We start from the raw sequence: 25,705 nt of genomic DNA, 5'->3' as shown, positions 1-25,705 counted from the left end.
CTCCTGCACTCCCTGTCTCTCTTTGCCTGGGTTGGTTTGATCAACTACCATGTCTGTGAAGAATTACCCACCCTCCCTCCATGTAGATGTAATTCTTCTCTCCCCAGATCCTGGAAACAGAAACATTCCCGACTTGCACATGACTGGCCAGCTCTTTCATTCCCAGCCTGGGAAAGAGCCAGCCTGAATCTCCAGGGACACCTATAGGGTTTTTCTAAGGCCCATCCTGGAAAGCTGTGAGGGGCAGAGACAGCCCTTCGGAGGGAGGGCGCTTCTGCGTGGCCCTGATAGCAGAAAGCATCCTGCTTTTGGGCTTAGAACCCCTGTGTCCTAGCCTGGCCTCTGTGGCCTTAAACCAGTCCTGTTTTCCTAAGCCTCAGTTTACCGATCTGTAAGATGAGGACATAGCAGTAGTTCTCTAAGTTACAACTAACATTAGGGGGAAGATATTTTCATTTAGAAGTCAGAATAACACAGAAAAGAAATGATAATGTAATGAATACCCATATTCCTACCATCAGAATTAGCCATTGTGTAACAACCTATATTGGTTTCCATTCTTTTTTTAAAGAAATAAAGCCTTCTGAATAAAAGTGAATTCCTCCTTACTGCCCCCACCATTTCCACTTCCACCTTTTCTATTTTGAGTTTGGTGCAAACCTTTCCCTCTGTAATTCTCTGGCAGACACTTTCTGTTGTGCTTTTTCATCCAGCATTACACACCCCTGTGAGGAAGGCAGGGTGGGTGGGGGCCCTGCCTTACAGATGAGGACGGAATTGGTGGCTGTTGCAGTTATTTTGTGTCCCTTAAAGACATGCCCAAAGCTATGGGTGGGCTCAGAATGCCCGGGAAGGAAGTCAGATAACTGAAAGGAACACTCACACTGGTCACAGGAAAACCAGCGTGAGCTGCCTGCAGCCTCCAGGAGGTGTTGGGATGGGCTGCCCCTGATTCCCATGCGGGTCCTGACCCAGAGAGAGCAGGCCCCAGGGGAGCGGGGATCTGCAGAGGCCAGACGTGGCCTGGTCTGCTTGTGAGGAAGCCCTGGGTGGATGGAATCTTACTCCTGTTGCACAGAGCTCAGCCAGCTGAAGAGGGGATGCAGGGATCAAGCCCCAGGCCCTGGGGCCTGAAGGGTGGGAGCCACCTTAGATGGCTGAGGCAAGCCTTCCCAGGCCAGGCCAGGCTGCTTTCTCTCTCCCCCAGGCTCTGTCGTCAGCCCTGAGTGCTGAGAGGAGGGACTTTCTTAAGAAGGTCACAAGAGCATTTAGCACCCGCTGCCTCCCAAGTAGAGCCTGGGCAGGGGTCAGAGGTGTCCACAGAGACCCCAGGACATGAGAGCCCTGCGCCTGCACGGCCCTCCACCAGGAGGCCAGGCCTCAGAGCCAGGCCAGCATTGGAACCACTCACCACGTGAACGAATGTCTGTGTCCCCCCAGACTCATGTGTTGACAGCTCATCCCCAAGGCATTTGAGGATCCCCAAGGCGATGGCATTTGAGGTAGCACCTTTGGGAGGTGATGGGGTCATGAGGGTGGGGCCCTCATGGTTGGGATTAGTGCCCTTATACAAAAGGCCCCAGAGAGCTCCCTCGCCCCTTCTGCCATGTGACAACAGTGGGAAGACAGCAGGCATGACCCAGAAAGTGGGCCCTCACTAGACACCTAGTATGCCAGCTGATCTTGGACTGCCAGCCTCCAGAACTGTGAGCAATACATTTCTGTTGTTGGAAAAACCCTGTTTGTGATGTTTTGTCATGGCAGCCCCAAAAGACTAAGACGTGTGACTGTGAGCTCTGAAAATGCAGCCAGTACTACATGTCAGAAGCATGATATTTAGGATATGTTGGGGTAAATCACGTATTTTCTTAAAAATATGACTTTTTAGTAGGGATTTAAAAACGGAGGAATAGGCAGAGTGCAGGGGACTTTTAGGGCAGTGGTGCTGTTCCGAAGGATACTGCCATGGCAGGCGTGGGCTGTTATCCATCTGTCCAAACTTACAGGACATGGGATGCCGACTGTGCACCCTCATGTCAGCTGCGAGTGTTCTGAGTGATTGTGAGGTCACCACAGTCTCCTCCATTGTAACCAATGCACCACTCTGGTGGGGATGTTGAGGGAAGTGTTGTGTATGTATGGGGCAGGGCATGTATGGGAAATCTATACTTTCTATTCAGTGTTGCTGTGCACCTCAAACTGCTTTAAAAAACAAGGTTTATTAAAAATTAATCTCACCTGTTACTTTTTTTTTTGACGGAAAATGAAAACGTGGCCTGTGTTACACGTCTGTTGTGCAGGGCTATCTCAGGCTTGTATGAGTCCTTAATGTAGCCCTGCTACATGGACATGAAAGGTGTGGTCACTGCAGTCGGGTTCTGCAGGCTGTCCAGGCATCTCAGTGTGGCAGCCCAGGGAAGAGCTTGGGGAGTTTTGCAAGGAGAATTTCAGGCTTCTTTTACTTGGATAGGAAGAGCTCTGTTTGCATTTATTGGGCCTGTGTCTGAGATTAATACACTGCTGTTATGAAGCAAGAAAAGAGTGGTTATCTCTATTTTGTTGAGGAGACAGAGGCTAGGAGAGGGTGTGGGATTTACAGGCCAGACCAGGACCCCAGATCCCAGTTCCCAGGGGCCATCGAATGATACATACCACAGTGTTTTTAAAGGCAGGAGTGGGAAATGATGAATTCTCTTTTCCCCCCATAGACTTTATTTTCTTTATTCTTTATATTTATTCATTTATTCTACTTGTTTGTTTGCTTGAGACGGGACCTCATTCTCTCACTTAGGCAGAGTGCATTGACACAATCACAACTCACTGCAGCCTTGAACTCCTGGGCTCAAGGGATCCTCCCTCCCACAGCCTCCCATGTAGCTGGGACCACAGGTGCACACCACCATAACTGGCTAATTAAAAAAATTTTTTTTTGTAGAGATGGCGTCTCACTTTGTTGCCCAGCCTGGTCTCGAACTTTTGGGCTCAAATGATCCTTCCACCTCAGCCTCCCAAAGTGTTAGGATTAGAGGCATGAGCCACCGCACCTGGCAGAGTAGACTTTTTTTTTTTAAAGCAGTTTTAGGTTTATGGCAAAATTCAGTAGTAAGTACAGGCTCCTTTTTCTGCCCCCAGATCGAATCTAGGACCCAGGATTTGTTGAGTTTCCTTAGCCTCTACTGCCCTGTGTGAATTTTCTAATTTGTCCTTGTTTCCACACTCTCTTTTGTGTGCTTGTGTATGGGAAGTTTAAAGCCCCTCGAAAAACACCGTAGGGCACTAGTGCTGTCAGCATTTGGATGGTTGGACGGAGTGTTTCCAGTGAGTATGGGCCGGGTTCATAGGCACCTGCTTCTTGTCTCCTGTGTGGGCTTGTGCCTGCTTTGCTGTGTTCCTCGACTCTGTGCCATGCTATTTTCCTGGAAGAAATCCACAAGGGGCCACAGACACACTTCCTCCGGGGTGTAGATTGCTTTCCTTCACTGATGGGTGCAGCTCATTTTCCGTAAACTTCCAAGGTCCATCTGGAGGCCTCCTGCTGCAGCCCACTGTGGCCAGGTGGTGTCGGAGTGGTCGGCATGCTCAGGTGTGTTGGAAGAGGCCTTGTGCTGGCTTGGCCCAGGGAAGACACTTGGCATCCAGCCAGAAGGCGGGACATCTGCCTAGGTGTGTTCCGCACCATTGCCTTTTTTTTTTTTTTTGACCCAGAGTCTCACTCTGTTGCCCAGGCTGGAATGCAATGGCTTGATCTTGGCTCACTGCAGCCTCCGCCTCCTGGGTTCAAGCGATTCTCCTGCCTCAGCCTCCCGAGTAGCTGGGATTACAGGTACCCGCCACCAAGCCTGGTTAATTTTTTGTATTTTTAGTAGATACAGGGTTTCACCAACTTGGTCAGGCTGGTCTCGAACTCCTGACCTCTGGTGATCTGCCCACCTCGACCTCCCAAAGTTCTGGGATTACAGGCATGAGCCACTGCGCCTGGCCATGCACCATTGCTTTTTGACACCAGGCAGTTTCTGACAAGTCTCCTTCAGAATACTCGTGGCTGTGGATGTTCCAGTGAGTTTAGGCAAAGTTAGGGAGGATGCAGAGACCCCGGAGTGTCTGCTCTGTGTTGGGTGCTGTGCCGGGTGCGGCCCCAAGAGACAAGCACCAGGCACGGCTTAGTGGCCCCTCCTGGGGCCTTGGTCACACTATAAACTCTCTGAGGGCAGCATGGCCAGCCGCTTCCCATGGCCCTGCTTCACCCCAGATCCTGGTGGCATTCTTTTGGAGGCCCTGTACACTAGGCCTGAGAGCCTCTCTGTAGACAGCACATGCTAGCTGGGCACGCTCAGTGTGGAGTCTGCTGTCCTCTGCCTCTCGTCCCCTTCTCACCTGGGCCTGGGGCAGTTATCCTGGGCCATGGATGAGAAACTGAGGCGCTGACAGCAGATAGCTTTCCCCACACATTCCTGTTATCCTTCCTCCTGTTATCCTTCCGGGGGAAATTGGCTCACAGACGTCTGGGCTCATTTGTGGATGTGTTTATCTGTCTGTCTCCCCACTGTGGCTATAATATCCGCTCCGCAGGCACTGGGAGCTCATGGTTGTGGTTATCATTACAGGTAGTGATCCCCAGGGTTAGTGGAACCCGTTGGGGTTGGAAGCTGATGCCCGGAGCCTGCTGTGTGCCAGGCCTGGGCTAGAGGTCGGTCGAGATGCCTGTGCCCCCTCCCTGTGCAACGTGTCCCTTGTGGGATCCCTTGAGCAGCTTTCCTGCTGGTACTGAACGACTCCCACATCTGCAGGAGTCTTGGACGGTGGCCATCTGTTGAGCCTTGAGATCATTTCCAGGTGTGAGGTCTCCTGTTTGATTTGCTCCATGGGGACTGTGTGCACAGCCCCGGAGCCCTCAGCTTGTGGAGGTCTTAACTGGAGAGGCCTTGGCAGGGCTCCACGTCTCCTCTGGGTTTGAAGCTGGTGTTAGGCGGCCCACCTCACTTCTGTCTTTGGGTCCAGGACTGCGCCCTAGACGGGAGCCACAGCCTGGTGTCTGGACCCCACTGTGCCTTGCAGTGCAGCTCCAGAGAGTAAATGCTGTCTTCTTTCACTGCAGGTTGTCCACCCGGCCGGAGGTGGCCAGCATCGAGCCGCTGGGCCTGGACGAGCAGCAGTGCTCCCAGAAGGCAGTGGTGCAGGCCCGCCTGACCCAGCCTGCCCGCCTCACCAGCATCATCTTCGCAGAGGACATCAGTAAGGGCTGAGTGCTGTGTGTGATCCCCGGTGGGAGCCAGAGACAGGGAAACGCCCACTGAGACCCAGGGTCCTAGAGGCTACCTGAGCCCATGGCAGGGCTTTCTCTTGTTGAGTGGCAGGACACCCAGGCAGGAGACAGGCACCCAGCAGGCAACACCCATCCCAGGCCTTGTGCCAGCACTTCGTACCATGTTCCCTTTTGTGGAGGCTGGCTTGCTAAATTTCTAAATTATTATTTGTTACCTAAATAACTCTTAATGGGTAGCAACTCATTACTATGACAGTTGTCCTAATCTGTGAGATCACTCCTTTTCCTTCCCCATATCTAATTTATTATATTAGTTGTAAAATAGTTTGACAACAGCAATATAATTTTCTATCACGCTTTTCCCTACTTAGATTATAGGACATGTTCCATTTTACCATACAATGATTTTTTTTTTTTTTTTTTTTTGAGACAGAGTCTTGCTCTGTCGCCCAGGCTGGAGTGCAGTGGCGCGATCTTGGCTCACTGCAACCTCCGCCTCCTGGGTTCAAGTGATTCTCCTGCCTCAGCCTCCCGAGTAGTTGGGACTACAGGCATGCGCCACCACACCCGGCTAATTTTTGTATTTTCAATAGAGACGGGTTTCACCAAGTTGGCCAGCCTGGTCTCAAACTCCTGACCTCATGATCCACCCACCTCAGCCTCCCAAAGTGTTGGGATTACAGGCGGGAGCCACCGCACCTGGCCCATACAATGATTTTTAATGCTGAATAATATTCTCTTTTTTATGTTGCTGTTTTGAGACAGTGTCTTACTCTGTCACCCAGGCTGAAATGCATTGACTCCAACACTGCTGACTGCAGCCTCAACCTCCTGGACTCAAGCAATCCTCCTGCCTCAGCCTCTCAAGTATTTAATAGCTGGGACCACAACAGGTGCATGCCACCATGCCCAGCTAATTTGTAAAATTTTTTGTGGCAAGTTGGGGGTCTCCCAATGTTGTCCAGGCTGGTTTCAAACTCCTGGGCTCAGGCAACCCTTCTGCCTTGGCCTCCCATAGTGGCGGGATTACATGTGTGAGCTACCACACCCGGCCCAAATAATATTCTTAACAGGAGGTTGTCCTATAAGCATTCCCTTGTATTGGGCATTTAGAGTGTTTTCAGATGTTTGTTTCAGTGTTACATATAAAAATAAATGTTTTTATATAGAGAACAAATTAGAGTCCTTTTACATTATTTCTTAAGATAAATTCCCAGTTTTTCTGGGCCACAGCCTTGAATATTTTTATTTTTACTTTTTGAGATGGAGTCTCGCTCTGTTACCCATGCTGGAGTGCAGTGGTGTGATCTTGGCTCACTGCAACCTCTGCCTCCCGGGTTCAAGCAATTCTTCTGCCTCAGCCTCCCAAGTAGCTGGGATTACAGGCATGTGCCACCATGCCTGACTAATTTTTCTTGTATTTTTAATAAAGATGGGGTTTCATCATGTTGGCCAGGCTGGTCTTGAACTCCTGACCTCAAGTGATCCACCTGCCTTGGCTTCCCAAAGTGCTGGGATTACAGACGTGAGCCACCACACCTGGCCAACCTTGAATACTTTTAAGGCTTTTGATACATGGGACTGTATTGCTGTGCAAGAAAACCACACTAAAGTGCACAAGTATTTTTATATGGTACCTGGAGAATGGTCAGAACAATTTTCTATCTCTTGCTGCTATCCTTACACTTGAGGGTTCCCCAGGTAATGCCATTTACATACCTTATTTATGGAGCAAGTAAAAAAATCTCTGGGTGTGCCCACCAGCCCCTTCTGTACTATAGTTGATAGTCTTTTATAAAAACACCAGCATATGTGAAAACCAAAAACCACCAGCGTAATCCCTAATCTCAGTGAAGGGACAGGGCTCTCGTCTTTGGGATGGGAACTCATCATACTATAACCCTTGTCACTTCACAAAATGCTTACACCCTGAACAAAACTAAGTTTTCCTGGAGTTTTTTTTTGCCCACAGCTTTAAATGCTGGTGCCCTGCTGGAAAAGCCAGAATGGGTGGTGACAAGGCCCCCACAGCCCTTCCTTTCTGGTAGTCCCTGTTAACTGTCAGTGGGGCCATGTGCGAGGCAGCTGCTTGGCTTCTGAGGGTGAAGCTGGTGGTTGCCGTGGTCTTTGCCAGAGTGTAAGCCTGCAAGGCTTGGAAGTGGAGCCAGGGGCGGGGACTGTCTTTTGTGCTGACCCCTCCCTGGGGTTCCTCCAGCCACAGGCCAGGTCCTGCGCTGTGATGCCATTGTGGACCTCATCCATGACATCCAGATCGTCTCCACCACCCGCGAGCTCTACCTGGAGGACTCCCCCCTGGAGCTGAAGATCCAGGCCCTGGACTCCGAAGGTGAGGACGTCCCTTGCCTGTTTGTCCTCTGCAGCCCATGCTAGATCATCCCCCCACCATGACTCTGGCCTCTCTGCGTTCCCCACTCCTCTGGCATCCAACCCTGCAGGTCCCTAGAGGGCAGCTCTGGTCAGGCAGGTGAAGTTGGTGCTGGGGGAGATGCTGAGGAGGCAGAAACCACCTCTGAGGTGGGCCTCAGGCCCTCGGTGGTGTCGAATCATGGTCACTCCTGGCCCTCAGGAACCCCTGCAGTGGGGCCTGTGTGCTCAGAGCTGTGGCTCTGTGACCCTGGAGCCAGACCCTGCCTGCATAGTGCTGGTCCTTGGTGCAGCACATCTTGGGGAAGCTAGCATTCTTGGCAGCGATGGGAGGCAGGGAGAGGCTCCCTGCTCTGGCTCTTAGGGCCAGTGGTGGCTTCCTGTTCCAGACCTCAGAGCATGTTTGTGGGTCAGGTCACATTTATGCTGCCGGCCCAGGGCACTGCCCTCACATCTTCACCTTGCCAGAGTCAAATATGGGCTTGTTTCCAGGCTGGAATTCTTCTAGGTGATCTCTTAAAGGAAGTAAGGGAAACTTTTTTTTTTTTTTTTTGAGACAGAGTCTTGCTCTTGTTGCTCGGGCTGGAGTGCAGTGGTGCGATCTTGGCTTACTGCAACCTCTGCCTCCTGAGTTCAAGCGATTCTCCTACCTCAGCCTCCCAAGTAGCTAGGATTAGAGGTGCCTGCCACCAAGGCCAGCTAATTTTTTTTTTTTTTTTTGTATTTTTAGTGGAAACGGGTTTTCACCAAGTTGGCCAGGCTGGTCTTGGACTCCTGACCTCAGGTGATCCACCCGGCTTAGCCTCCCAAAGTGCTGGGATTACACACATGAGCCACCGCACCTGGCCAGTAAGGGAAACTTTGTAGGTTAAAATTCTTGTCAGAGAAAATAAAAATCAGGCAAAAGATGCCTTTCAGATGATCTGCCCCAAAACCAAGTCCAAACCAAGGCTCACCTTGTCTTTGAAACCTTTTCTGACAACTCTAGCTCCTGTTTTTGAAAAAAAATTTCTGGATCAGGATTTCTTAGCCTAGATAGTATTGATTGACATTTGGGGTTGAATAATTCTTTGTGATGCGGGCTGTCAGTGCATTATAGAATGTTCAGCAGCGTCCCAGGCCTCTACGTACTAGATGTTAGTAGTGTCTCCCAAGCCATGACAATCAAAAATGTCCCAGACATGGCCAAATGTCCCTGGGGGGCCAAACCACTGTTTAGAGCACTAGCAGACCCTTTCTTCCCCGCTTACCCATTCATCAGATGAGGCCCTTAACCTCTGACACTGCCTTCTGACCTGTGAGATTGAGATAGTGATGCTTGTCCTGGGGACCATAAGGACTTAGTGAGAAATATGTACAGTGTTCGGTCTTGCGTGGGTACTCAGTAAGCCAGGGGGTGTTTCTCTGAGCACTTTGTACAAACTGGGCATTGTCCAGGCACCAGTGTTGCTATAGGGAAAGAAGTACCTGGCAGCTCCCAAACAGTTAAACACAGAGTTATCCTGTGCCCCGGCAATTCCACTCCTGCCCAAGAGACCGGAAAACACATGTTCACATGTGAATGCTCATAACAGAATTATTCATAACCGCCAAGTGTGAAGACAACCCAAGAGTCCATCAACGGATGAGTGGAAAAACAAAACACGGTCGACCCCTGCAATGGAATATTATTTAGCCACAAAAAGAAGGAAATACAGGCTGGGCGCAGTGGCTCATGCCTGCAATTCCAGCACTTTGGGAGGCCGAGGCGGGCAGATCACTCGAGGTCAGGAATTCGAGACCAGCTTGGCCAACATGGTGAAACCCTGTCTCTACTAAAAATATAAAAATAAGCCAGGCGTGGTGGCGCACACCTGTAGTCCCAGTTACTCAGGAGGCTGAGGCAAGAGAATCGCTTGAGCCCAGGAGGCGGAGGCTGCAGTGAGCCGAGATGGCACCATTGCACTCCAGCCTGTTTCAGATTCCTGGGTGCAGTGTGTGAAGGTGCCATGATCTCCACGTCCTGGCCAGCACTTGCTATTGCTCATCCTTGTGGTTCTAGTTAAACCCCCTTTAAGTCACTTTTTCTTGAATGTGTATCCATTCTCCCCAGGCAGGTGGTGGGGATGTCGGGATTGGGGAGGTGCCTGCCTCAGCCTTCCCAGGCCACTGTTATGCCAGGATGGTGCCCAGCAGCCCTGGATGGTTTCCTCTCACACTCCCCCCTCTCCTGGAGGGTTGATGGCCCCTGCAGCCAGTTCCAGAGTAGGACGTCACCTGGTCTCCACAGACTGGGTCATTCACCAGTAGCCCATGTCAAGGCCCCACCTTTGCAGCAAGGAAATGGATAACTTCCCTCCTCGCCCACTGTGAGGGCATCATGCTTTCTACTTGGTCCTCCTCGCCCCGAAATACTTTGATGAGTACCTTTATCATTTCTTTTGCCTTTTTTTCTGAGCCTGTGACCTCTTTTCTGATCAGAGTCTCCTCTGTGAAGATGAACTTGACCCTTAGAACCTTTGAGGGCAGTCCCAGAAATGATGTGCCTTATCTGTATTGATGAATGTCAAGAAAGAGAATTGCTCAACGAACAGTGGCACCCTGGCTGCCCATGGATGCCAGGCAGTATGTTGTCCCCTTAGTAAGTACAATGTCTTATTGTGCTTATAAATGGTCTCATGCCCACTATATAGATGAGGAAGCTGAGGCTCAGAGAGCTTCAGTAACTTGCCCATGGTCACACAGCTCATGGGTGGCTGAGCAGGGCCTGGGATCCAGGATGTCTGACTCTGTCGCCTGAGCTGTTTCCTGCTGGATGCACTGCCTGTCTCCTACTGCTGCATTTTCCTGGGCATTGGGGGCCCTCCCCACATGGCTGGCATCTGCCCTTTTGGCCAGAAGCCACCTGCAGAGTGCCCGCCTCCAGACAGGGCTCTGTCTGTTGCACATAGTAGGTACTAATAGCTTCTTTTTGAGTGGAAAAAGCAAAACTTTGAGCAGAGGTTTTCACAGCTATTTCCTGGCCCACCCGTGCCTCTTGCATCAGCAGAACTGGACTAGCTCAGGGTATCCAAAGATGCCCCCTCCTCACCTTTCCTTATCCCATCTCTTCTGCCTGGAGCACCTTCCCCTCCTGAACTCTGCTTTCAGAAGCTATGCTTCCTCTGGCATTGCCTCTCTGGTGTCCCCTCCTTCAGGGAGCCCTCCTTGGCTGCCCAAGGTGGGACTTGTTCTTCCCTTCGATGTCCCTCAGCTCTGCAGTGCCCCCTGACCTGGGATACAAGGCATTTTCTACTGTGGCTTGTCAAGGTCAGCACTAGGAAGACATAACTGAAATCAGTTCATTCTTCTGGACTTTTCTGTGCCTGACACTGGACTTTGGGGCCAGCCGGCATTGGGTAAATGTTTGCTAGGTTGAATTGCCTAACATTTTCCTTCAGCTCTCCTGCAGGACAGGGGAGGTAGATCCTCTGGAGACTGGACCCCTGGCTTTCCTGGTTAATATCTAAACTTGGCTGTGAGGCTTCAACGTCAAGGGCTACGTTGCACATAGTAGGTACTGATAGCTTCTTTTAGAGTGGAAAAAGCAAAACTTTGGGCACAGATTTATTGACAGCTTTCTCTTCCCCCTTGCCACCCTTAGGGATGCCCACCTGCAGCAGGCCCTGGAAAGGCAGACACCTGCCTTGACATCCCCAGGGCCCACGCAGCTGGGTCTGGCCATGTTGCCAGCAGCTGGCGGGAGAGAAAGCCAGTGGCCAGCAGCTGGCAGGCCCATGCATGAACGAGGGTCCCTGTGTTCTCATCTGCACGGAGCCCTGCAAATCCTGCACTCGGTCCTGTGTGTGCACCTGCCCGAGCAGGTAACTTACAGAAGCCTAAGGACACTTTCTGCCCTTGAAATTACCACACATTCAACTCTTCTTCCACATTTGAACATGGTGGACTTCCAGGAGAGACTGTGGGGAGCAAAGATGATGAAAAACAGAGCTCCACGTGCAGCCCCTGAAGTGTCTGCAGGCATGATTCTCTCCCACCGTTTTCCTTGCTAAGAGCCCCTTAGCAGGGCCTCCCCCACCTCCATCCCCTTGTCCATAAGCGGACCGTTGTGAACACCGGACATGTCACGGGGGTGCTTTCTCAATTTGATCTTCCCACCAACCCCATGTGTTGGTATTTTCATCCCCATTTTACAGAAGAGAAAAGCCGTGCTTGGAGCTGAGCTGGGTGGAAGCCCCAGGGTAGCTATTCAGGACTCTTGTGGTGTTGGCATGTATTTGTGTTAAGGGAGTGGCCTGCCTAGTGGTCTGCAGTCTTGTGTTTCTGGTTACTGGGTCACACTATTATAGGGACTCCATGCTCCCCTCACTGAGCACACTGTAAAGCTGGCCTGCTGGGCTCTGACTCTGGAAGGCAGGAATTTGGGCCCAGGCTCCCCTCACCGAGCATACTGCAAAGCCGGCCTGCTGGGCTCTTCCCCGAGAAGGTGGAATTGGAGCCCAGGCTCCCCTCACTGAGCACACTGCTAAGCCAACCTGCTGGCTCTGCCCCCGGACAGTGGAACTGGGGCCAGCAGTACTCCATATGCACCCTGTTTCAGCTCAGTGTGCAGAAGAAGGTTCTCACAGTCAGAGCTGTTGAACAGAGGAATGGGCTGTGCTGGGCGATGAGCTCCTCGTCCCTGGGGTATGCGGGAAGGGTCTCAAGCCCCCATCTGATGGGGACGCAGCATCCAGGGGTTGGACTAGAGGACTCCTGTCTTGCAGCCGATGTGCTTCGCTGGTGTGGATTTTCATATCCACCATCCTCACCTAATGCCCTGGATGTTAGGAAGACAGATTAATTTTCAGGAAACCATAGAGTTTTCATTTGCTCAAAATCCTGCTCTGGACCTCTAAGAAAATATCTTCCCGCATGTATGTACATCATAGATGGGGGTTGTCTTCCTCTGATCAGTTGCTCACATTGACGGAAAGACACCCAGGGAACTGTAAGAAGATGCCTCTCTTCATAAAAGATGCCCTGAGAAGTAAGGCGAAGGAGCAGAGTTTTCTGGAGCTTCTGCTAAGCACTATTTCATGCAGTCTTTGAGACCTTGCAGGGCCAGGGATCGGGGTGAAGAGAAGCAGGACCCCAGGCCCGTCCGACTCTAAATACCTTGCCCTTTGCACTGTAGAAAACAGCTTTTCTTGGCCCCCAGATCCCTTGTACTGGGAGCTGGTCAGAAAGGGAGTGTGGATGAGGGATGTGGAACAGGCGTGGAGCATCAGGGGCTGGTGAGGAGTGTGGCATGGCCCCTTCTAGAGAGGGCGAGCAGCTTCTGGCCCTCAGAGGGAATGAGGCCCAGGTGGGTGAATCTTCATCCTTTCAAGAGGAGGTGAGAACTAGACTTGCATGTGGCATCTGTTTCTTGATTGGAAAGGACAGATCAGAAGGCTCCCAGGCAGCAAGCCAGGACATAAGAGCCAAGGCTGGCTGGGCCTGGCTCTCCTTGCCCCCTACCTACCCCACGACCTCAGGAGTCTCACAGTCAAGGTGAAGAGACAAGAGTCATGTGACACTAGACAGTTTGGGTAATGCCCCTCCACCCTGGGTCCCCTCCCCTGCACAGGGAGGGAGAGGAGTTTACTCCCAGGAAGTGGTGAGCAGGAATGAATGGCCCAGGTTTCCAAGCAGCCTCCTAAATTGTAAACCGCTCACAGACGTGCGGGGCAGCAGTGTTATGCACTGCACTGAGCTGGTCTTGCAGTCAAGGGCAGGGAGTCACAGCAGGAAGAGCACAAGCTTTCATCGGACAGCCCTAGGTTCAAATTCTGGCCTCGCCCCCTGGTGGTCACATGACCATGAGTAAGTGTCTTCATTCCTTTCAGCCTCAGTTTCCTCTCCTGACATACAGGTTATGACACCTGCCTGGTGGGTGGTGATGTGGAGTGTGGTTCCTGCATGGGGCAGAAGCTCCCATCACGCCTCCCTCCACCCTGGGAAATTAACTCCATATCTGTCTGCCTCTCCCATCTGCTCTTATAGGGAACACCTTCAGCACTCTGGCTGGACTGGTCTTCGAGTGGACGATTGTGAAGGACTCCGAGGCGGACAGGTTCTCAGACTCCCACAATGCGCTGCGGTAAGGGGTGCCTCTGCTAGGCCTGGCCCCTTTGAAGGGAAGGGGAAAGGGGGACATCTGTGAGCTCCTCACCAGCGGGGGGCTTTCATCTGGGTCATTGAGGAGTCTGGGAGACTCCTAGGATGCCCGCAACATTCCGAGTGTCTGATTAAGGAATGGGATCCACTCACACCATTGTGCGGGAGCCTGGCTGCTTCTGCAGCCCCCAGAGAGTGTCCTGTGAGAAGCTGTTAGAGGCTTGGGATGTCCAGCTGGAGAAATGAGACATGCATGGCTGTCTCAGGGCACAGGGAAAGTGTGGGTGGCCCCAGGCTACACTTCTGGGGGGCCAGTTAAAGGGCAGCCAGGTTTCGGCTGGGGCACAGGCCAGCTGTGCCGGTGGGTCTCAGGTGGAACAGGCTGAGTCGCCCATACGGCGGTATAGTAAGACCAGTTGTGAGGCGGACACCTTAAGCATCTTGACCTGTGTCATCCTCCTGGCAGCCACACGAGCTTGCACACCACTGTGCTCTCCATCGAGTAGTTGTGGAGGCTGAGACTTGGAGAGGCCGAGCCGCTTGTCTGAGCTCCGGGAGGACAGAGCTGGAGTCTGAACTCAGATCCGTGGATCTGCACTGTCTCATATGGGAGCCACGGGCCCCAGAGCTATTTACTTGTAGTTAGAAAATGAGCAGTTCAGTTCCTAAGATGCACAAGCCTCCTGTCAATGGCTCACTGCGCTGCCACATGTGGGACAGGGCAGGAGCAGAGCCACGCGGGTCCTCTGCCGGTGCTGGTGCAGGTCCCAGGTCTGAGCTTGTATTCCCGACTGTGCCGCCTTCCTCATGATTTGCCATGTGGTTTTTAAAAAGCATGGTCCCTTTTTTAAAGTTGTTTTTGAATCTTTTGAGTCTCCTTTTGCAGCAATTTTAGGCCTGTAGAAAATCTGCCAGTTTAGTCCAAAAAGTGGTCTCCCTCATTCACCTGAGAGCCGGCTGCCAGCCTCATGTCCCGTCACCCTGATGATTTTCATGTGCTTTACGACCATCGGGGCATTGTCCTGCACGGCCACCATGCAGTCATGGCACTAGGAAACGAACACTGTTGCCGGCCGTCTTCAGACCTTACTCGAGTTTGGTCATTTGTCCCAGCTTTATCCTTTTCAGTAAAAAGGATCCCAGCCCCAAGTCACCTGCCGCATGTGTCCTGTTTCTCTTAGTCTCTGTCAGCCTGGGACTGTCTCCCGGGCTTTGACTTTGGACACCACAACGCTTGTGAAGAGGACAGTCTAGTTATCTGTAGAGTGGCCCTTGTTTTGGGTTTGTCTGCTGTTCCCTCACGGCCAGGGTCCGAACGTTGTGTCTTTGGCAGAAACATCACAGAAGTGACGCTCCGCTCTTCCACTTGCCTCTGCGCTTTCTCACTCCTATATAATTATAAGTCCTTTGTCAGGGAGTTTACTGTCTGGTCTTTCATTACGCCATTAAAGTCCTGCTCTGGGCTGTAGGGGATGTTGGGGATGTGGTGGTTCCTCTGTCACAACCTTCTCCAGGGCTCAGCTCACAGCAACTCCAGGCCGACGTCCTCATGTCCTGACGCCTTTGTGAGCCGAGTTGCCCTTGTGGAGACAGCCTGCTGGACCAGCTCTGTGGGTTCTGGTGTTTTGTAAAACAATGACCATGGGCCAGAGAGTCAGAGACCTGGATTCCAGTCCTGGCTTTGTCGCTTCCTGCCTGTGTCCTTAGCCAGGGAACGTTACCCACCTGAGCCTCAGCCTCCTGCCCTGGGAAACAGAGCTGGAGGGGATCCCGTGCCTGCCTCTGAGGGCCACTGTACAGCTCAGTGGGTTGATCCACTCAGGGCCCCTCTCTGGGCCTGGCACACGCTGGATGTTGAGGGGATGCTGAATCCCTGTCCCCTTCTGACAATACCCCATTCCCCACCCCTTGAGCTTCCAGGCAGCTAGCTCTGCACCTGAGCCAAATGCTAACAGAAATCCCAGATGCCAAGGCGGGTTGGAGCTGGATTGTCCTGGATTTGTAATTTGGCGTGTGACACCTAGAGTAACCAGGCGAGGAAATAAATCACAGTGCGGCCCAGCATTGGCAGATTGCTCTTGTGCAGGGGAACAGTGGGCTCGTTTGTAAATGCAGGCTGAAGTGGGAGGCTGCGTGGGAAGGATCCCTGAAGTCCGCCTGCCCAGCAGCCCACACTCCAGGCTACACCACGTCCCCGACATCTCCCCAAGCTGGGATCCAGGGAGAGTGAGACATGGTGCCGTCTGGTGCCCAGGGCTAGGGGACCAGTCATGGAGAATCGTTCCCCAGAGCTGGGCGCTAGGCTGGGGAGGTTGGACAGGAGCAGGCAGCCTCGGGGAGGTGAGGGTGCTGCTGGCCCTGCTGTGACTGGGCTGTGCTCTTGGGCCTGCTGCCTCATCTCCCGGGCCTCACTGTTCCCATGTGGACTCAGCAGCTGGTCTCGCATGTTAGTATTTACGTCACGTGTGCATGTGGATAAAATGCAGATTCCCAGGCATCTTGGAGACAAAGCCTGGGACAGGAGCCAAGTATCTGCGTTTTTCACAAGGACTTTGGCAGTTCCGATGTAGGAAGCTGCAGGGCCGTGTCTCTAGGCAGCCCCAGCCCTGACTAGGGGGACACCCCTTATTTCAGCATCAGCCCCAGTGGGAGGTACTGATAGGGAATGCTGTGGTAGATTCTGACAAATCTTGTGTTGGGGTTTGATCAACAAACTTTGACAACGTGCTCCTTTTCCAGAATCCTCACTTTCTTGGAGTCTACGTACATCCCTCCTTCTTACATCTCAGAGATGGAGAAGGCTGCCAAGCAAGGGGACACCATCCTGGTGTCTGGGATGAAGACCGGGAGCTCCAAGCTCAAGGCTCGCATCCAGGAGGCTGTCTACAAGGTGGGCCTGGGGCGCTGGGGTGTCAGTGGGCTTCCTGGGGTGGAATCAGGCTGACGGTACCTGCCTATAGGTACCATCACACCTATAGGCACGTTGAATAGTGGAAGTGAGATGCTGTCCCATGATTTCAGGATGTGGGTTCATATTTTTATGTGTTTGGTTTGGTTTGTTTGAGCCTCAGCTTACAAAGAAAGGTGGTTGAGGCCCCAGAAAGCATCTCTAGGGGTGCATAGCATTTGCTCATTCTTAGTTTCTAGGGAGGTCCAAGAGCAGGAGGTTTCCAGTAACTCGCCTGTTTCCAACTGGGGCCCCCACCGTGCTGGTATAGGGACGCTCCCAAGCACTTGGGGCTTTGACAAAACCTGGGGCTCCTGGGTGTCTTCTATGCTGTCTCTCCTTGGGCCCCTATTGGAGCCCTGAGACTGGTGGCCCAGGGATCCTATGTGTAGATCACCTCAACCCCCTGCCCCAGCCGATCCCATGTCTTCCTGGCCTCACCAGCATCCCATTCTCAGGGTAGTGGGGGTATGCCAGAGGAAAGGAGAGTGAGGAGTGGGTCTATCCAACGTCCTGGTTCCTTCTCTGTCCCTGTGGACTAATGTCCACCCAACCAGTGCCTCGTTTTGAGCTGCAACCCTGAGATATTTTTGTTTGCCTAGTGTCTGGAGCACAGGCAGGAACACTGTGGTACTTGGCCTGCCATTTAATTTTGTAAAGTGGCAGACGGAGAAATCCTCTTCTGATTCACTCTCTGTAGTGGGTTTGCTGCATCTGGGAGTCCTGGAAAGTTATGGAAACATGGGGACATGCCCTGTTATAGGGGCTAATCCCGTAGGACTCTGCAGGTAGTACTTAGAGACAGTTTGCTCCTGTGTAGGGCCCAGGCTGGGATGGGGTACAGCCACACTGCTAAGCTGGAAAGGCAGACTTGCTGTCCTGCCCATAGACATTCAGTGGCCCTCCCTGCCTGTGTGCTGGAAAGCAGCCGCCACAGAGCCCTGCCCATGGTGGTGCCCAATACACTTGTCTGTTTTGGAGACACTGAAGATATTAACTAGTGGTTAAGTGAGGAAAGCTGTCAGTTGTGACAGCAGGCTTAAAGGAGAATCCAAAGAGTTGCCACAGGACACCAGGCATGCTGAACTGAACTCAGAAAAATGTAGAATGCCCACACCCACAGGAGGGCAGTCAGCTGCGCCTTCACCTGAGGAAATGTTTTTGCGTTTCTGTGGACAAGAATCATTTGCTTTGTTGTCGCTTTTCTGCAATGTACACTGCCATCAAACAGGCCAAAGACAATGAAAGGTGCAGGCCTCTGGAGAATCCAGTACCTAAGGGTGCACTAGACAGGGCACCTAGTGATCTTTCTCCCATTGCGAAGTTGCCCACAGGTTTTCCTGAGGAGGCAGGAGGTCACAGGTCGGGGATGAAAGGCGGGCAGGGGAAGGGGTCAAGGAATAGCAGCCAAGGCTCATCACAGCATATGCCTCTCCTGCTTTTTATGTTGGCCTGGGGCTTCTCAAGTTCCCTGGACCTTGGGCTTTTGTGTGGAGAGAACTTGAGCTCCCGGTGGCCATAGCATCCCTAGAGTTCACCCTGGCTTTCCTCTTTTACTCCAGTTTAATCATGGTTTCACATAGAGATAAACCATGCACAATGGGCAGTCAGTGTGAGGGCTCAGTCTGGGTAATGCCCTTTTTCTGGGTGCCTGCTATACTTATGGAGCTCCCCTGGGACCTCTGGGTTCTGAAAGTGAGGATTTGGGAATGATATCTTGTTTCTTTCCTCTTAACTTCCCTATTCCCATGTTTAAAACATCTCTTTCTCTTGCTCACACCACCACTTCCCCATTCCCTGTCCGCACCTCACTTTGTCTGCCTTTTCTTTATGCCAAGAATGTACGCCCTGCAGAAGTCAGGCTGCTGATTTTGGAAAACATCCTTCTGAACCCGGCCTATGACGTCTACCTGATGGTGGGAACCTCCATTCACTACAAGGTGCAGAAGATCAGGCAAGGGAAAATTACAGGTGTGTCATTGGCTCTGCCATCATGACAGATGCTTCCTTCCTCCTTTTTTTATTGTGGTTACATACATGTAACAAAATTTACCATCTTAACCATTTTTAAGTGCTCCATCAGGTAGCATCAAGTACATTCACACTCTTCTGCAGCCATCACCATCATCCATCCACAGAACTCGTTCATCTTCCCAAACTGAAGCTCTGCATTGTTAAACACTAACTCCCCTTCACCCTCTCCCAGCCCTTGGCACTCATCACTCTATTTCCTGTCTCTGTGAATGTGACTACTCTGGTTACCTCATGTACGTGGAATCATATAGTATTTATTTTTTTGTAACTGGCTTATATCACTTTTTTTCCTAGCCTGATGTCTTCAAGTTTCATCCATGTTGTAGCAAGGGTTGGAATTCCCTTCCCTTTTAAGGCTGAATAGTGCTCCATTGTGTGGATGGATAGACCACATTCTGTTTACCCATTCATCCATCAGCAGACACTTGGGTTGCTTCCACTTTTTGGCCATTGTGAGTAATGCTGCTGTGAACATAGTGAGCAAATATCTGAGTCCCTGCTTTCAAATTCTTTGGGGTATATGCCCCTTCAGTGGCAGCAAGTCCAGAGCTGTGGGCTTTGTGTTTAGCTGGGCTTTGCCCCGGTCTGCAACTGACAACTGAACAAACTTGGGCAAGCGACTGCCCTTCTCCAGGGCTGTTTCTCATTGGAGGCTTTGAGGCCTTTCTGCCTGGGCTGTGAGGACAAAATGAATCAATAGGAGTGTAGTTGTACTGTGTACTTGTGTTTAGATAGTGACGGTTCTCAATGGAGTGCCAGTCCTCCTAAGGATCATTATCATTTTGTTCAAAGCTGTGTATGTTTAACATCCAGAGCATAGGACCTGAAGGGTCATGGGCATAAGAGCTCTCAGGTCCAGTCCATCCGAGGGCCTCAGTCAGGTGACTTTGCCAGGTTGGTAGGTCGGTTCCACCTGTGATACAGGGTGTCACTTAAGAGGCAGGCAGATACACACTTCAGCATAAGAGCAACTTGAGTGGTGTCTCCAGTTGATGGGAGGTGCTGCATTGTTTAAAGTCCTGCTCAACTGAGAGCAGTCATCTGGTTGGTCATTCCTGTGTGGCAGAACGCTTTCTCTCAGGAGGACAAAGAAACTGAAGACAGGCGCTCCTGCCTTTGGGCCCAGTTCTTTCTGGCAAGGGGGTCCTAGTTGAAGAGAAGCAAACTCATGTTTCTTGATTCTGGGCAAGCAGCATCTGCCCTTCAGCAGGATGTCAAGTCAACAGGAGGATGGCCTGCAGTAGGATTTGTAGGAAGCCAAGCGTGGGTGTCCTGGTCAGAGCCCGATGTTTACCTGACTTCAGGGAGGCAGATTCTAGGACAGGGACAGTCCAAGATGTGGCTTTCTGAGACTCTGAAAGGGGAGGAGGCTCCAAGGTAGAGTTCTGAGGACAGCAGCCTAAGGAAGAATGCAAAGGGGAAGCGTGTTGAAAGGCCAGAGGGCACAAACAGGAGGTCTCAGAAATATAAAATTATCCATGAACACTGATCAAGAAATGGCACTGCGGCCTGAAGGAAGACGCTTGGAGAGCCTAGTCACTGCTGACAGCACCTAACCATGACTGAACATTTCCTCAGTGTTGGGCAGTTGTAAGTGCTTTTCTTTTTAAAGTTACTTCATTTTATTTTTTAGAGACTTGGTCTTGCTATGTTGCCCAGTCTGATCTCAAACTGCTGGCCTCAAGCCATCCTCCTGCCTCAGTTCTTCTGAGTAGCTGGGACTACAGTTGTGTACCTGGATATAACCCAACAGCTCTATGAGGCAGATTTCATTAATACCCTGTTTCATACATGAGGAAAACTGAGGCATAGAAGACCTGAAGCTCACAAAACTGTTGGACTCCTTGGCCTTAATCACCCCTGTAGGATCAATTGGAATTTCCCTCTGCCGCTTCTCCCCAAAGGAAACCCAGAAAAAAGCTAATTATAACAACAGGGCCGGCCGGGCGTGGTGGCTCACGCCCATAATCCCAGCACTTTGGGAGGCTGAGGCGGGCGGATCACGAGGTCAGGGGTTCGAGACCAGCCTGACCAACATGGTGAAACCCCGCCTCTACTAAAAATACAAAAATTGGCCAGGTGTGGTGGCGCACGCCTGTAATCCCAGCTACTCAAGAGGCTGAGACAGGAGAATCACTTGAACCCGGGAGGTGGAGGTTGCAGTGAGCCGAGATTGCGCCATTGCACTCCAGCCTGGGTGACAGAGCGAGACTGTCTCAAAACAAACAAACAAACAAAAACAGGGCCTTACAGTCTCCCAGGGCAGTGGTGAGGTGGTCCATTTGCATGGGACTCATGGGGCATGAAACTGCCCCAGCTGGGCAAGCAGAGCCCATGTAGTTAAGAGGGGATGGGCTGACTTTAGAAAGAGCTCACTCGGCCAGGCACGGTGGCTCACACCTGTAATCCCAGCATTTTGGGAGGCCGAGGCGGGCGGATCATGAGGTCAGGAGATCGAGACCATCCTGGCTAACATGGTGAAAGCCTGTCTCTACTAAAAATACAGAAAAAAATTAGCTGGGCATGGTGGCACACACCTGTAGTCCCAGCTACTCAGGAGGCTGAGGCAGGAGAATTGCTTGAACCTGGGAGGCAGAGGAGGTTGCAGTAGCTGAGATCGCACCACTGCACTCCAGCCTGGGCGACAGAGTGAGACTCTGTCTCAAAAAAAAAAAAAAAAAAAAAGAGCTCACTCTAAATTAGCTCAGATATCACAGCCCAGAGGAACTGCACCTCCCAAGGTACCTAGAAAACTTACGAGCTTGGTCACTGACCTTCCTGCCACAGACATCAAGGAATTGGAGCACATGAAAGATGCCCTGGGACAGGAAAGGAAAGAGGCAGGGCCCACCTCCCTTTCATCATGTCATGAGATGTGAAAGTACTCCAAAAATACACACTCCTGTGCGATTGATGGCACTGGATGCTACTGCAGTAGATTCCAGATGGATGTTTTGGCAAAACTGAGAGGGGCCGAGCCAGCAAAACTTCACTGTGAACAAGACACACCAATGGAAACTCCTGAGTCTTTTAGATGAATTATTTTGGGGTTTTTTTGAGAGAGAGTCTTGCTTTGTCACCCATGTTGGGAGTGCAGTATCATGATCATGGCTCACAGCAGCTTTGACCTCCCAGGCTCAAGTGATCCTCTCACCTCAGACCCCTGAGTAGCTGGGACCACAGGCACACACCACATGCCTGGCTAATTTTTTTTTTTTAATAGAGATGCGGTCTCTCTATGTTGTCCAGGCTGGTCTCAGACTCCTGGGCTCAAGTTATCCCTCCTACCTCAGCTTCCCAAAGTGCTGGGATAATAGGCATGAGTTGCCATGCTCAGCCTAGCTGGATTGTTTTTTCATTGAGGTATAATTCACATGACTATATTGGTTTTTGCAGGTTTGCTAGACAGAAAAGTCAGGGAATGGTGTCTTCATAGGGGACCTGAATTTCAGCAAATCTCTGTCTTGCCCGGCATCCTGTGGAAGCCTCAGAGCATTCTGCGTTGGATGACAGTTACATGGGCTCATTAACATGCGATAATTATAACTGCAGATTAACTCTTTATATTTTCTTTTCTGTTGGGTTTCCTTCCTTACGGTAATTTTTTCTTCTTTGGTATTTTTATTTCCTTTATGTCTGCCTCTCTTCTTTTTTTTGGCTCCTCCCTTTCTTGCAAATACATTTCCTGAGCATCTGCTCTGTGCCAGCCCTTTGCTAAGTGCTGGGTGCACAGTGGTCAGCAGGGCTGCCCGGTTCCTGCCCTCCTGGAGCTCACAGCCTAGCAGAGGTGGAGCACAGTCAGTCACATCATGTCTGCAAGTGAGGCCTGTGAGTGGAGGAGACAGGCTCCTGAGGCTTATAGCAGGGCATCTGTATTGCTTATAGGATGGGCTTCCAGTGGGAGCCGTGGTCTCCATCTCCAGTCCTTAGTCCTAAGTCCTGTTGGTGTTTGGATTGGTTGCAGACATGACTGCCACTGTGATCAAGTTGTTAGATGTAATAAAAATGTGGGAAGGGCATGCTGGCTGATGGAATCAGTATCTGAAGAGAACTTGAGTGGATAGAATGCTGGAATTACTGAAATAAAATGTACTAGGTTTGCAAAACCAATAGCATGCACATGTGTTGGGCTGAGGTTCATGTGTCAGAGACTCAGTTGTAGAAGGAACTTTGAATCTGGCAGGCACTTAACTGTGGCTGCTCAGAACTAATGTATCTGGGGCTGCTTGAGCAGGGGCTGAGGTCAGAGGCAGGGAGTGAGCTCTCCATCATCCTTGACTCAGACCCAGCTCCGCAGGAGCTCCATGGTCATCCCTGGAGCTCATGTGGAGTGCAAGGTCCGGGAGTGGGAGCGCTGACAGAAACAAATCTGGGGGGATCAGCCAGGGTCAGCAGGGGATAGAGATCATGTCTTTTAGAAGAATGTGGGCTTCCTGACCTATAGAAGGGCAGCTGTTCACCCCCTGCAGATGATAGCAGGGATGATCTGGGGCCTCAGGAGCGCCTTTCTGTTGTTGGCCCAATAATTCAAAGACAGGAACTGGGTAGTGCCCTTAATATCTGCGAAGACTTCCACATTCAGTGTCTCTTATAAGGAGTGAGTTCCAGGATACAGGGGGTATCTAAGGCCAGGTATGGTGGCGTGCATTGGTAGTCTCAACTACTTAGGAGGCTGAGCCCAGGAGTTCCAGGCTGCAGTGAGCTGTGATTGCACCTAAGAAAGCCACTGCACTCCAGCCGGGGCAGCATAGTAAGAACCTATCTCTAAAAAAAAAAAAAAGAAAAGAAAAGAAAGAAAAAGAGGTATCTAAGGAGTCTGTCACAAAATCGTCCTTATTTTCAGTCTTAGAATTTGCAAGGAGGGTTACATCTGTGCTATGTAAGTCCCCTTCAGTGTAAGCATTTTCATTTCCCAAAAGGGCCTTACTCATTTAGAAAACTTTAAAGTAAACAAGGGAGGAAGCTAGTGCTTCATTAATCAGTATAAAGTAATGTTGCTTCATTGAGCAACTGTGTTATTTTATTCTGACGTTTATCTTTGATGCACTGCTCCATATTCTGAACACTAGACACATCATCTGCAAGAATCACTTGATTAGAGATGAGGATGTGGGCTGTGCATTCCCTTTGGGATTCTCAATTCTAGCCTACATCAGAATCACCTACAGGGCTTGTGAAAACAAAGCTTGCTGGAGCCCAGCCCTGGAGTTTGATTCAGCAGGTCTGGGATGGGGCCCATCATTTGCAGTTCCAGGTGATGTTGATGGTTCAGGGACTACACTTTGGGGACCCAATGTTCTAGTGAAAATTATTTGATACTTATTAGATCACGTGAAAAATAACCCAGGACAAGGGCCAGGCAAGTTTCCTCTCTTTTAGAATTCTCATCAGAATCCCTGGAGATTCTGAAACATGCTTTAGCTGAAATTCCTCTGGGAGTCCTGACCTGGCACCCTCTATGGGGTGTTGAAGCCCTGAGCTGGCCTGAGAGGAGGGCCAAGCAGAGATGTTGTCTGCTGTTTCCTGTGTCCTCTTCTCTCTTCTCTTGCTGGAGGGCTAGAATGTCCCACCTGTGGGGACAGTGAATGGGTGACTGGTTAGGAAGCTCCGCGGACTTAGGAGAGTGAATGTGAAAGTGGTCAGGCTCTCTGGATCAGAACGCCAGCTCTGTTTTCCACTAGCTGCGCAATGGTGAGCAGGCTGCTCATCTTGATGTCCTCAGTCCCCTATCCCCAAAATGTGGCTCTCAGTAGTGTGTTCCCAGGGCTATTGAGGGATATGAGGGAATGTGATCATGAGACACCTCATTGTTCTGAGGCATCTTGATCCCTGCTCAGCAGTCACCATTGCTGTCAAAAGTGCTTGTGATCTCTGCCCACAGAGCAAGGAAGATGTACATCGATGTTGCTCACTTTATAGAACTCTTACTTCTCAGGGAAACTCTTCTCCATCCTAGCCCACGTTGGGCAAGTTATTTTTCTGCCAAGTGGGTGTGAAGGGCAGGGGAACACTGAAGCTGGTGAGGATGGCAGCAGGGTTCATTGTTGGCAATTATAGACCCCATGGGAGACCAGTGACCAGAGCTTCTTGGGAAACCCCTAGAGGCTGGACGGAACCAGCAAGAACCCCAGTGCCCCCAAACAGCCCCCTCTACGTAGAAGCAAAGAGTTCACTTTGCAATGTTCAGAAATGGCATAATGTTAATATTCTCCAAGCAGTTGGCAAATAGATTGTGGTTAATTTTTTTTTTTTAAAGAGCTTACACAGAAAAACTGATTGCCTCTGAAAATTCATGGAGTGTCAGTTTTGTCCACCAGCATGCAGAACAATATTAAAATTTAAAGCACTGAAAACAATTAAGAAAATGCGTCAGCTGTACTGAGAGCAGGGTGCAGAGATTCGGGGTGGCAGTGGGAGTGTATTGGCTTCTATCATTTCCTGTCTTTGCTCTCTTTTTCCCTGTTATTTTTTGTTTCTTGGTGGCCAGAACTCTCCATGCCTTCCGATCAGTACGAGTTGCAGCTTCAGAACAGCATCCCGGGCCCCGAAGGAGACCCAGCCCGGCCGGTGGCTATCTTGGCCCAGGACACATCGATGGTCACTGCACTGCAGCTGGGACAGAGCAGCCTCGTCCTTGGCCACAGGAATATCCTTTTCTTGGGCTGGTGTGTTCTTAGGCATAGCGGAGCTGCTGTTTGGAAGTCAAGTTGTTTTTTTCCCTGAAAGCTCGGCAGGGCTAAAAATAGCCGTTTCCCCTCAACGGTCTGAAAATCAGAAAGAACTGAAATAGCACTGCTGAGTGGAATTGCTCACGGCTGTGGGTGACTCACCCCAGAGGCTCCCAGCGGTGGGAGGTGATGGCAGGAGCTGAGTGTCGTTCCTTGTCTCCGGAAACTTCTCCAGTACCTGCAGCCTTCTCAGAGGGGGCCTGGCGGGGGCTGTTTCCATACTAGCAT

General features: G+C 51.1%; 1 protein-coding gene across 3 annotated transcripts in view; it reads left to right on the top strand.

Moving 5' to 3' along the window:
* Positions 1–25,705, top strand: part of NUP210 (nucleoporin 210) — a 103,844-nt gene that overhangs the window by 15,302 nt on the left and 62,837 nt on the right. For all 3 annotated transcript variants that reach the window (XR_010155497.1, XM_016940516.4, XM_003309631.7), the window contains exons 2-7: positions 5,096–5,232; positions 7,479–7,610; positions 13,655–13,751; positions 16,508–16,658; positions 18,554–18,686; positions 25,237–25,395. Coding sequence is in view for 2 of the 3 variants with exons in the window: in XM_016940516.4 (XP_016796005.3) it covers positions 5,096–5,232; positions 7,479–7,610; positions 13,655–13,751; positions 16,508–16,658; positions 18,554–18,686; positions 25,237–25,395 (809 nt within the window). In the remaining variant the exon portion in view is untranslated. The remainder of the gene's footprint in view (positions 1–5,095; positions 5,233–7,478; positions 7,611–13,654; positions 13,752–16,507; positions 16,659–18,553; positions 18,687–25,236; positions 25,396–25,705) is intronic.

This window comes from Pan troglodytes, chromosome 2, assembly GCF_028858775.2.
Source record: "Pan troglodytes isolate AG18354 chromosome 2, NHGRI_mPanTro3-v2.0_pri, whole genome shotgun sequence".
Classification (NCBI taxonomy): Eukaryota; Metazoa; Chordata; class Mammalia; order Primates; family Hominidae; genus Pan; species Pan troglodytes.
Note: the sequence above shows the minus strand (reverse complement) of the source record. Positions and strands in the feature narration are given on the sequence as shown.